At 55.8% G+C, this 11,168-nt stretch overlaps 3 protein-coding genes across 3 annotated transcripts; 1 reads left to right on the plus strand and 2 right to left on the minus strand.

Moving 5' to 3' along the window:
• Positions 1 to 229: 229 nt before the first annotated feature.
• Positions 230 to 1,366, minus strand: BGZ61DRAFT_479039 (P-loop containing nucleoside triphosphate hydrolase protein; the record flags this gene model as incomplete). The annotated part of the gene is made up of 2 exons (XM_046249065.1): positions 230 to 1,060; positions 1,205 to 1,366. 2 exons carry the CDS (start codon positions 1,364 to 1,366, stop codon positions 230 to 232), a joined length of 993 nt encoding a protein of 330 aa, XP_046103174.1.
• Positions 1,367 to 2,326: 960 nt separating this feature from the next.
• Positions 2,327 to 4,573, plus strand: BGZ61DRAFT_494745 (Sodium/hydrogen exchanger family-domain-containing protein; the record flags this gene model as incomplete). Its single annotated transcript, XM_046250798.1, has 5 exons — positions 2,327 to 2,369; positions 2,434 to 2,463; positions 2,561 to 2,707; positions 2,764 to 3,420; positions 3,486 to 4,573. 5 exons carry the CDS (start codon positions 2,327 to 2,329, stop codon positions 4,571 to 4,573), a joined length of 1,965 nt encoding a protein of 654 aa, XP_046103175.1.
• A 523-nt stretch (positions 4,574 to 5,096) lies between these two features.
• BGZ61DRAFT_354676 (uncharacterized protein) lies at positions 5,097 to 9,709 on the minus strand (the record flags this gene model as incomplete). Its single annotated transcript, XM_046240639.1, has 4 exons — positions 5,097 to 6,116; positions 6,177 to 9,324; positions 9,418 to 9,570; positions 9,648 to 9,709. The coding sequence occupies 4 exons, from the start codon at positions 9,707 to 9,709 to the stop codon at positions 5,097 to 5,099; spliced, it is 4,383 nt and encodes a 1,460-aa protein (XP_046103176.1).
• Between the last annotated feature and the right edge of the window lie 1,459 nt (positions 9,710 to 11,168).

Here is an 11,168-nt window from a genome sequence, read left to right on the forward strand (position 1 = left end):
AGGCGCAACCAAAAAAAGAAACAGCCAAAAAATAACGACAAAATATAGAAGCATGATACCCCAGACAAACCTGGCTAGACCGCTCCATATTCCCATGCATGCAAGACCAAGAAGATGATCTAAGTGAACCCCATCCATACGCCGCCGAGAGTCTAACGGCTCTCGCCCTCCGAGCCCAGTCGGTGTCGTAGCCTCGTAGCCCATTACACGTATCTAGCATAATGCATGGCTATCGCATGACAGGCGGTCGTGACTCTTTATTCCACTGTACTCGCGTGCGCACCCAGTCGATAGCTTCCTTGACGCCTTCGCCCGTGAGGGCGCTCATGGACAGGACTCGCGAGTCGCGGATGCTCAAGGCCTTGTCGCCCTCCATCACCTTCTTTACCAGCCCTTCCTTGATCCTGATGGTCTCGACGCAGTCTTCCCGGTCCTGCTTGTTTGCGAGGATCAGCAGGGGCACGCCCTCGGTCTCGGAGTGTTGCAGGACATCCTCGAGGACGAGGCGACATTCCTCGAGGCGGTCGTCGTTGTCGCCGTCTTCGAGGTTTCCGTCGCCAATATCGGTGCTGTCGATGATGAAGACGATGGCGTGGCAGCTGGCGTAGTAGCTCTGCCACAGATTGCGCAGGGAGTGCTGGCCACCGACGTCCCACAGCTTCAGATACATGTCGGCCAGCGGGATGGTCGAGACGTTCTGGCCGACGGTGGGCACCGTCTTGAGCTTGGGCTCGGGAGCATTGGGGATGAACATGGATTTGACCTGCTCGTGAAAGGTGGTCTTGCCGGCGTTGTCGAGGCCGAGGAGGATGACCGAGTATTCCTCCTTGCTGGTCGCATAGCGGTAGATGCCCTTGGCGAGGTGGTACATGGCGGGTGCGGGAGTGGTCCCGGGCGAATGCTCTCGGGGTAGCTCGAGGACAGAGGAGTCAGGATTCGAGCTGGCACGACAAATGCGACTACGGGGGCGTTTACTGATCGTCGGAGGGAAGCGGGCAGCGGGCAGCGGGCAGCGGGCAGCAGGCAGCGGGCGCGGTTTGCGACAACGTGGAGGCCGACGCTGGGGATGGAAACGAAACAACGAATTGCGAGCGTGAGAATCCCGGCTGGCGTTTAGCTGGAGGTTACCTACGCCAGAGCCAGCTCTCCCTCGGCCGCAATTTTTAGTGGCCCCATCCACTGAAGAGCCTCACCAGGAACAAACCCCCAGCGCAAGCCGCCTGGGACGAGCTCGGAGCATGTACTGTACCGGTACCCCCACCTGAAAGCCCCCTCCAGGGTGCGACAGTGCCCCGCCGGCTTGCAGGTTATAGTGGAGGCTCACCCTCGTTTTAGGCGCGACAGCTGATTGCTGGAGTGCTGACATAGTTGCAACCTGGAACCATGATAGGGGCTGTTGTTGTCGCAATGCGATCGACATAGCAGCAGCAAGGGGCAATGCCTTTATAGCCACGAATGTGGTTGATATGGAATAAAAGAGAGCCCTGATAGAGGTTGGAGTAAATAGATACGAAATGCCATGCTGGCCAGCTGCCCTGGAGCGTCGGCACTTGGCAAAGTCCGGGGAAGTTTTAGTGAGCGTCCCGGAGCTGAGAGCCTGAAACTCAATGTCAGTCTCAACACCTAGGTACCTATGGGCTCGTGATTCCTCCGCGTATAGCGCAACTGGGGAAGACACCCTGGATCGCGGCTCTTCCTATTCGCTTCTAAAAAAAAAAAAGAAAAAAAAAATCCACGTCCCCGGAATAACCTAAAGAAATTGCCAGCATGCCCAGACTCGGGAGACACATACGCAATCGCCGGCTGAAATGCAGCTGAGCTGAGCTGTCTGGTATTACCGCGGTATTGCTCCTCCGGCTTCATCTCCAGGGCGTCCAGCGTGGAACGGCCGCTGTGGCGTGCACTGCGTGGGGCGCCGGCCAATCAACAGGGGCCTTTGTGGAAAGCTGTCGCCTTCCCAGTCTAGGTAGGTAGGTAGGTACCTACCTAGTCCTAGTTACTATGTACGCGGCTACCCCCAGCAATCACACGCCCACCCCAGAATCAGGCAGTCGATTAAATCAACCACACCTCGCGGAACTTGCTCCCTCTCCATACGTCGCCATTCCGCAATCCTCAACTTCAATCCTCCATCTCCGACCCCAATCCCCACGCCGTCCGCTATCCGCCAGGCGTCGCCAGCTTCCGCAGCTTCGACTCCGCCAATTCATGTGCCCTGCGACGCCGCTGACGAGGCTCGCGTAGGCCATCTCGGCTGTCGTGTCCCGCGACCATCGCATATCGCTCCCCTCGACGCCGAGACGACGCACCGCGCGCTGCAGCAGCCATGTGGTCCGCCGAACTCGCCTCCATGGGCGTTAAGCTCCTCCGTACGTCGACGCTCCGTGCGATGCGTACAGTACCCGCGAGACAGGGCTAACGAATCGAGAACAGAGCGAGATTCTGACGAGTCCGACCCCGAAGGTACGTTGATGCGACTTCCAACGACTATACGTCCATCTGTCGCGATGGTTACTCCCTGGGTTTGCGCCATGCTGGCCATGCTGACCATGTCTCACAGAGGGCGACTCCGCCAAGAAGGAACTTTTCGCAGCATGGGCGCTCTTCATCTCCATCATGCTGCTCATCATCGCCTTCTTCACCAGCTACTTGGTGCAGATGAAAAAGGTCACGGCCATCCACGAAACCGTCATCTCCATCTTCGCTGGTAAGTCCACGCCCCCGACTTTTCAGTCCACACACTCACCTTGCTCCTCACCGTAGGCATGATTGTCGGTCTCGTTCTACTCATCACCTCGGGCGACTCGATTCGAAACCTCATCAGCTTCGACTACCAGATCTTCTTCAACCTCCTGCTGCCCCCCATTATCCTCTCCTCGGGCTACGAGCTACACCAGGCCAACTTCTTCAGGAACATAGGTACCATCCTGACATTTGCATTTGCCGGTACCTTCCTCTCGGCTATTGTCATTGGCTTGATTCTGTGGCTCTTCAGCTGGGTTCCTGGGTCTCTGGACATTAGCTTCATTGACGCCATTTCCGTTGGCGCAACACTGTCCGCCACCGATCCCGTCACCATCCTGGCCATCTTCAACACCTACAAGGTCGACCCCAAGTTGTATACCATCATCTTTGGAGAGTCTATCCTGAATGATGCCATTGCCATCGTCATCTTCGAGACGGCGCAGAAGTATAACAAGGGGGAAGCCGGCAGTCTCGGCTTCATCAGCTTCTTCGAGGGTACCGGCATCTTTTTGCTCGTCTTCTTCTGCAGTATGCTCATTGGTTTCCTGGTGGGCGTGGCTACTGCGTTGTTGCTGAAGTTCACTTACCTCCGCCGGTTCCCCAAGATTGAGAGCTGTTTGATTATCCTCATTGCCTACGCCACCTACTTTTTCTCCCATGGACTGCACATGTCTGGTATGCCGCTCATCTTTGGAAACCCCCAATTTCTGCTCTGATTTATTATACTCATATATACGCAGGTATTGTGTCGCTGCTGTTCTGCGGTATCACTCTCAAGCACTATGCCTACTTCAACATGTCCAGGCGAACCCAGCTTACGACCAAGTTCTTCTTTCAAATATTGGCGCAGCTGTCCGAAAACTTCATCTTCATCTATCTCGGCCTGGCACTATTCACGGATAATGCCCTTGTTTTCCAACCGCCTCTGATTATCGTAACCATCCTGGCTGTATGTGCGGCCAGATGGGTCGCTGTCTTCCCCCTATCCAGGGCCATTAACTGGTTCCACCGTTACCGAGCGCGCAGGCGCGGCCTTGAGGTTGGTGACGAGTTGCCGTACAACTACCAAGCCATGCTCTATTGGGCCGGTCTTCGTGGAGCTGTGGGTGTCGCCCTTGCGGCTCTCCTCACGGGAGAGAACTCGTACGCGCTCAGGGCCACTGTCTTGGTCGTTGTTGTGCTCACAGTCATCATCTTTGGTGGCACCACGGCCCGAATGCTCGAGATCCTCGGTATCCGTACCGGCGTGGTCGAAGAGATTGATAGTGACGATGAGTTTGACATTGAGTCGTTTGGCGGTGGCATCCAGGTCAAGCGATCGGGAACCGGCATCGGATTCAACCCTCGTAGAAACGGCAGCGTGGCGTTGAACAGCCTCGAGGTAGGTGAGGGAGCCAGCTACGTCTCTGGCGCCTCGTCACCACACACAGGGACTCGCCCTAGCAGCAAGAGTCGCAAGAACTCGATGAAGCACCCCGACGAATTCGAGCGGTCCGATCTGCTCCGTGCCAACACAGACGACTCGGATATTGGTAGCGACATTGATACCTCTGATCTGCCGCCACCAGCTCGCCGCTCGCCGCTCCCTCGCGCCAGCACCAGCCCTATGCCACAGACCAACAACAGCACGTTTACGTCCTCAGGAGAGGCATCCGCTCCAACCCTTACAGCGTCGAGCGCGATTCGACAGCTGTGGGCCGCCGACGACCCCGCCAGTGTTTTCCACCAACTGGACGAGGACTTCATCAAGCCTAGGCTACTACTCCATGGCGATGGAGCGCGAGCCAGCGCAAGCGGAAACGGAAATGGAAACGGGGGTTCGAGCTGAGAGAATTATGTAGATTGTATGGGGGTCTCCGGGATGGGATCGGACTGTATTATTTTGTCGCATGATTGGCGTTGGGTTTCCTGATAGAATCTAAGTTTCTCATGATAGATGGATGATCCAAGGCAGCGAACATGAGAATTTAGACATTTTCGGATCAAGCAACTGCTAGAATGACTTTGAATGAGCCATCAAATGACGAGATAATTGCGAGAGATTTGTCTCTCAGCCGTATCAGCATCGTGTCACCTTGAATAGCAGTGATCGTTGGGGAATAACGTCTTTTGAGAATTGTAATTGTCGCCACTTTTGGGCAATCTTCAAAGGTCGAAAGTGTATGTACGTAGGTCTCGACAACGATTAATATGTATGTACAAGGTATGTTCCAAACAGCCAGCCCAATTCATTTCATCCTGCGGGAACCAAACAAGGCCATCCTTGCTGGCACGAGCAGAAAGACAATTCCCAAATGCACATCAACTCGTAGACCTGTCTTGACGTTCACGCTACCAAAGCTGGTGCTCGTTTACTTGCCCACTGATGGTGTGGCGCTCCCGCTGGCTTGTCGCTGGTGTTGCGCGGGACTGCCAGCGGCTTGGCTGGCCTGGGCTTGCTGCTGTTGGCGGAGAAGAGCGGCGTACTGGTGAGGGCTGGTTGTAGCAGCGATACTGCCAGCTAGGCCGGGTTGGCCATTAGCTCCGGCGGCAGCATTCATGGCTGACTGGCGCTGGGCCATCATGGCGCGGGTGAGATGCTCTGTGGCAAGCTGGCGAACCTGCTCGGGAGTGAGATTCGGGTTTTTGGCCCGGAACTGGGCCTCGAGCTGGTTAAGTTGGTTGGCGATACCGGGCGGGAGCTGCGGCGGCGGGCGAGGTGCTGGAGAGCCGGCCGGACCGGAGGGCATATGGAGGCCGTTGGCCGGAGGAGTGGAGTGGTTGTTGTTGGTAGCGTTGAACGACGCCATCATGGCTTGGGCATTGTTGATGAAGGTCTGCTGGCTGATGCCGTTAACGCCATTGACACCGTTCACGCCGTTGCGCATGTTAGGGGGCGGACTCTGTTGTGTATTCGTTGCCTGGCTGGGTGTCCCGGGGACTTGAGACTGTTGCATCTGAACGGCAGCTCTCTGCTGCTCTGAGATGCGCTGGGCACGTATCATCAGGTTAACATCTGGTTGAGGGTTGGGCATAGGCATGCGGTTGTGCTGTCCTTGCATGGCAGCCTGCATCTGGGCCTGTGGTACGCCGTTCATCTGCGTCGGCGGGACGAGGCCACCAGCCATGTGTGACGGCACACCTGCCATGCCGTTAGCAGGAGATTGCATCGGCATCCGAGGCCGAGCCTGACCGGCAGCTGCGGCTGCAGCTGCGGCAAGCTGGTTTGGAACATTGACTCGACCGACGCCGTTCATGTTGTTACCAACTACGGCGGCTGCCGCCGCGGCCGCCGCAGCAGCGTGGACACTGTTCTGACCAGCTTGCGCGGCCCCTGGATTTCCAGCCATTTGCGCGGCTTGACCTTGGGCGGCTCTAGCAACCATAGCAGCCTGGGAATTGAGAGTTAGCGTATTGGTCGCCGTGTGAGGTACTGTTGCCTGGCCACTTACTCGTCGTTGAGTCTCCTGCCTCTGCGCATACTGCGCCATCTTTTCTGCCAGAGCTTGGTCACGCTCCCAGCGCAACAGGCTGTAATCTCGTGGGGTCTTGGTCGGGCGCTGTGAGACAGGGTCGTTCGTCTTCTTGTTGGCAGCATTCTGAGATGCAGTATGCTGCTGCTTCTGAATCGTCGTCTCTCGCTTCTTAGCCAGCTTCCTCATAGCGTCGATAAGTGTCAGATGTTTCTGGTTGCGTCGCCTCTCCACTCTCAGTGGCGTCGAATGTCGCCGTCGGACTGGAGTAACGGCACCACCAGCCGAGTTGGCCTGCTGTACAGCCAACTGATGCTGCTGCATAATAACGCGCTGCGCTGCTTCAATCCGACTGTTATAGGCCTTGAAGTATTGCGTCTTCTGCATGTCAGCCGGAAGCCCCTCCAGGTTGATCCATCTCTCAAAGCACTCCCATGGTGTCCGCCGCTCGGCACCAGAAGTGAAAAGCGACTTGGTAGATAGGAGACTGGAAATCAAAGACCAGTTATATGAGTGCTCTCGGACAAGCGATCGCAGCTCGTCATCCTCCGCCGGTGTCCACTGCGACGAACTTCTGCATTCGTAAAAGCTCTGTGTGGGCATAGGATGCTCCGAAGGCGGTCTGAATTGGTGACCAGCGTACAGACGATCGCGAATATGCCTCATTTCGGGGTCGAACAGTGCAACTTCGTTGGTCCGTGGTGGAACACTGATATCCGACGACTTTTCGTTGCCAGCAAAAACGCTCTCACTCTCATCCTCGGAGTCTTCGTTTCGATAATCATAGCGGCTACGCTTTCTAGGAGGACCGTCTGAAACCAACTTCATCTGCCCCTCGACATACTTGCTGAGCGGGAGAGCTGGTCGTCGCCAATGGGCATCTGGATCGTACTCGGGGCCGGTAAGGTCGAACTTGGGCACCTTTAGTGGTGGTCCGTACATTGGCAGCTCCTCCAGCAACTGATCAGCAATAGGCGTTCTCCGTAAGCCAAAGACGACATCTTCATCCTGGAGAGCGAAGATGGCAGAAGGCGCAACCGTTTCCATGAAGTCATCAGTCAACTCATCCATATTGTCAGGGCTGTCGATGTCGCCTGACGAAACGAGGTCCGGAGTCGGCTGGTTATCGACACCGTCCTCATCGACATCAGCCATCGACATATCTCCTGCCGCCCGTGGCTTAGGGGGGGTCACGGTAGAGACCTGGAGAGTCTTGCGTTCCTCGGGCGTAGATTCGTGCCATTCCGCGCAAGCGTATGCAAGGTTTTTGGCAACAGCCCTCTTCCACTTGCGCTCTTCTCGAAAGTCGGTCCGCATCCACTTCATCTCTTGGAGCATTACATCCCATTGAGATGGAGGACGAGTCGGCTCTGGACAGCGCTTCGGTTGACGTAAAGACCATTTGTCGTGCTGCTGCAAATGGTATACTCTTCGAAGCACTTTGCAGGCTTGATGATCTTGAATTGCCAGATTGGCGTCAGGGGTTGCAACGGTTTTGTTAGCAGTAAAGAGTATTTTCTCGATAGGCTGCATCCAGGAAGAACTTCCTGCAAAGCCCTGAACGAATAAGGGGGTGTAGTAGTCATCGGTGGATTGGATCGTGTCTCGCTGATTCGAGACCATCGTCTTCTCGTCAGCCCGCTTGGGTTGTTTTCCAAACAGGACGGTGGAAGGCTGGCTTCTGGATCTTTCTCGACGGTGGGTGGGAATGTTTCGATGTCTGATGCTCGGGGATTGGGGGGTAGAAGTAAGGGGTGTGAGCTGGTTGTCGAAGCTCTTGCTCGTCACAGTTCGCTCGAGAGTCGGAGTAGGACGTGGGGTAACTCCAACGATTTCGTTCACAGATTTGAGTCGCAATGCTCCAGAAGAGACTCTAGTAACGGCTCGTTCAGATACTTGGGAAACTTCTCTCTGTGCTGCTTCTGTCGGCACGGGAGTGGATGGGGCCTCGGTGACAAGGTTTTCTTTCTTAACGGAGGAATCGGTTTGAGTTTGTTGGTTGTCGCTTGGCTCGGGGCCATCAATGTCCATTTGATCCGAAATTTCCTCCTGACTATCGGGAATTTCTTTCGCTGTAACATCCTTGACCTCGGCATCCAACCTTGGCTTGGTCTCGTCACTTGGAGTCGGTTGCTCAAGCTTGGTCTCGACCACAAGGGTAGGCTTGACTGGCCTTGCAGGTGCGCTGATATCCTCCTTTACCACAGCTGGCGCAGGCTGTTTTGGCTCAGGCGCAGGGCTTGCCACAACGGTGTTCGATCGAATCGACTCCTGGAGAAGCTGGGCCTCGGCAGAATCTGGAGGTGCGTTCAGGGCCCGTGTCTGAAGATCCTCTTGCGCAGGTTCTTCCACAGCATGAGGCGCCTCCATCTCCTTAGCACCCACATCTTGTTCAGGCTTCTGGTCCACAGGTTCGTTGTACTGGGGTCCCTCATTCTCCGGGCTCGTGTTTGCTGATACATCGTGAACCGCAGGCGTTGTGGCACTCTGTGCAGTCGATCCCGGGGAGGACATGGCATCTGGCGCTCGAGAACTATCCGCGGTGGGCTTAGTTAACAAGGAACCAGGCTTTGTCGTGGCAGGGGCCTTCGCTTCGGGAGCAACCTTGGTCTCAACTGGTGTCTCGGCTTTCGTTTCCGTTGCTGGTGGTACTTTCATCCCGGCAGGGAGCGTGACAGGTGTCTGCCGCAGGGGGGCAACGTGCCCAACTCCCGCGACGACACCGGTACGATTCTGGGGCTGATTCTTGCTGGCATCAAGCGGGATTGGCGTCGCGGAGTTAGGAGTTGCAACGGGCTTCACGAGCCCATTCGTCGGCGGTGGCACAGGTCGAGCGGGTTGTAATGGCGCATGAGGGCCACAAGCAGCGGGAGTCGGTTTCGAAGCAATCTTTGGTGTAGGAACTATGGGAGGAACATTGCTTGGATCGGGTTTGATAGTTGAAGGGGTTCTGTTCGATGATGCATTATCCTGGGCTCTTGGTACAACATCCTTCCTCCCCTCGTCCAACGCCGGCGGTGGTAAAGCCTCGGTCGCATCGAAAGCTGATTTAGCCAGTGACTTCTTCAAGGCTTCAAGGGAGAGAGCCGGCCTCGCGGGGATGTTGGACTCGTTGAATGTCTTGCCTCTGTAATTGTGTTAGTGAGCGTCGCACGCAACCACAACGGCAAACGCGAAGGGGGCAACGCAGAAAAACGCCAGTCCAATTGGGCAGACGTACTGGAAGATATCGTTGGCTTGCAGGAACTGCCATTCTGCAGGTGTTGTGGTGGGCGCGTCGGGGTTCGCTAGGACTGTGTGTGGAAGGTTCTCTACCTGTGTCGCGACAGCGAAGAGCTCACGCAGCTTGCGCTTCCGCGACGTCACAATTGAACTGAGCGACATTAGCATGCCGAAAATTACATCGTTGGAATCGGAAAAATCCGCTCCTTCGTTTGGGCCGCGACTTACCTGCACTCATGACGCTTTGATTGAAGCAGTCTCGAAAGGTCGGCAGACCCGACCTCAGTCATAGCATCGGCAGCCGCGACATCCGTTTTCGGGCGAAACGGAGGTAGCAGCAGATGAAGCGAGACGATGCGAGATAGATCCGCGCGTTCAAAGCGATGGAAGACGTTGGCGTTGATTGATTTGGGGCGTTTGTCGTCGATGGTCGAGTCGTGGAGGGCGTCAAAATTTTGATCTCGGGGGGTGGTGCGGTGGTGGATGGTGGTTTGGGGGGATTACAGGCGCTGGCAGCAGTGGAGTTTAGTCCGGGTGGAGGGCGGAAGGCGGAAGGCAGAGGGCCTGGGGGGCAATACTTGGCGTTTGTCCCAGTGCGTTTATTAGGTAGGTAGGACTCAAGGTGCAGGGATGGAAAGAACAGCGGGTGGAGAGGGAAATTTGTTATCAGCACGGAGGGAAGGGGGGAGACCAGCACCAGGGGGGGGTAGGTGGCTTCCGGCCTTGATTCGTCGTCTGCTAGACGCGCTTGCTAACAGCACCATGCCCGAGCATACCGCTACTTGCGCTAGGTGCAAAGTACCAAAGCACACACTGAGCCTGAACTCTCTGGGGACGCTTAATCTTAGGTAGCAGCCGCATTCGGCGTTCAGCGTCTTAGTCCTCTGGCACCTCTACGTTCTACATGCAAATAAATACTCACTGCGAAGACGAAGCTAGATTGTGTCAACATATTTATATTTTCACACATGTTTCTTTCGTCTCCGAATTGCATTAATAGCGTTTTATCCTGCATATGCAAAATTCCCCTCCCTCTTGAAGTAGCCACTCATCCCGTTAAGATTTGTGGGGAGGGGGGCCGGGGATGCCTGAATGCCTGAACGACTTGTTGTAGCCACCACAGCGCACCTACAGATTGTACCAGCCACACCCAAGCCACATTTGCCTCCCTGCCTGTTCAACTGACGTATCTCCCTTCCCAGAAATAATTATCCCCATCGCGACTGAGTCTAAATACAACCACGACACAACCACCGGACCATGTCCAACGAGAACAAGGGCGCCGCTCCGCGGATCGCCATCAAGTTCGGCGCACCATCATCGAGCAACGGTGCAAAGAAATCTTCCCGCCCCAATCCTCCTTCAACGCTCGGCAAGCGGCCGCGCTCAAAGCACTGGGGAGGAGGCTCCGATTCAGAACACGACGACGACGACGGCCGGGGACGCCATGAGAAGATTACTGGGTTCGGCGAAGATGGTGCGGAAACTGAGAGGAAGAGCAAAGATTCCAGAACAGAGAAGAAGGAATATGTCATTGCCCGACAAGGGAATCGCGACTGGCGGAACGATGTGAAGTCACAGAAGAAGGGCAAGAATCTACTGCCAGAGGAGGCCAGGGCGCAACAAAAAATTACTACTGTCGAGACAGAGCCAGCAGACCAGGATAAGGGCCTCAAATGGGGCCTGACCATCAAGGAGAAGACGGCCAAGGACGATCAAAGGGATGAGGACAAGCCGGCTGACGACCCA

The sequence above is a fragment of the Ilyonectria robusta genome (assembly GCF_021365365.1).
Source record: "Ilyonectria robusta strain PMI_751 chromosome Unknown BGZ61scaffold_12, whole genome shotgun sequence".
NCBI classification, from domain to species: Eukaryota; Fungi; Ascomycota; class Sordariomycetes; order Hypocreales; family Nectriaceae; genus Ilyonectria; species Ilyonectria robusta.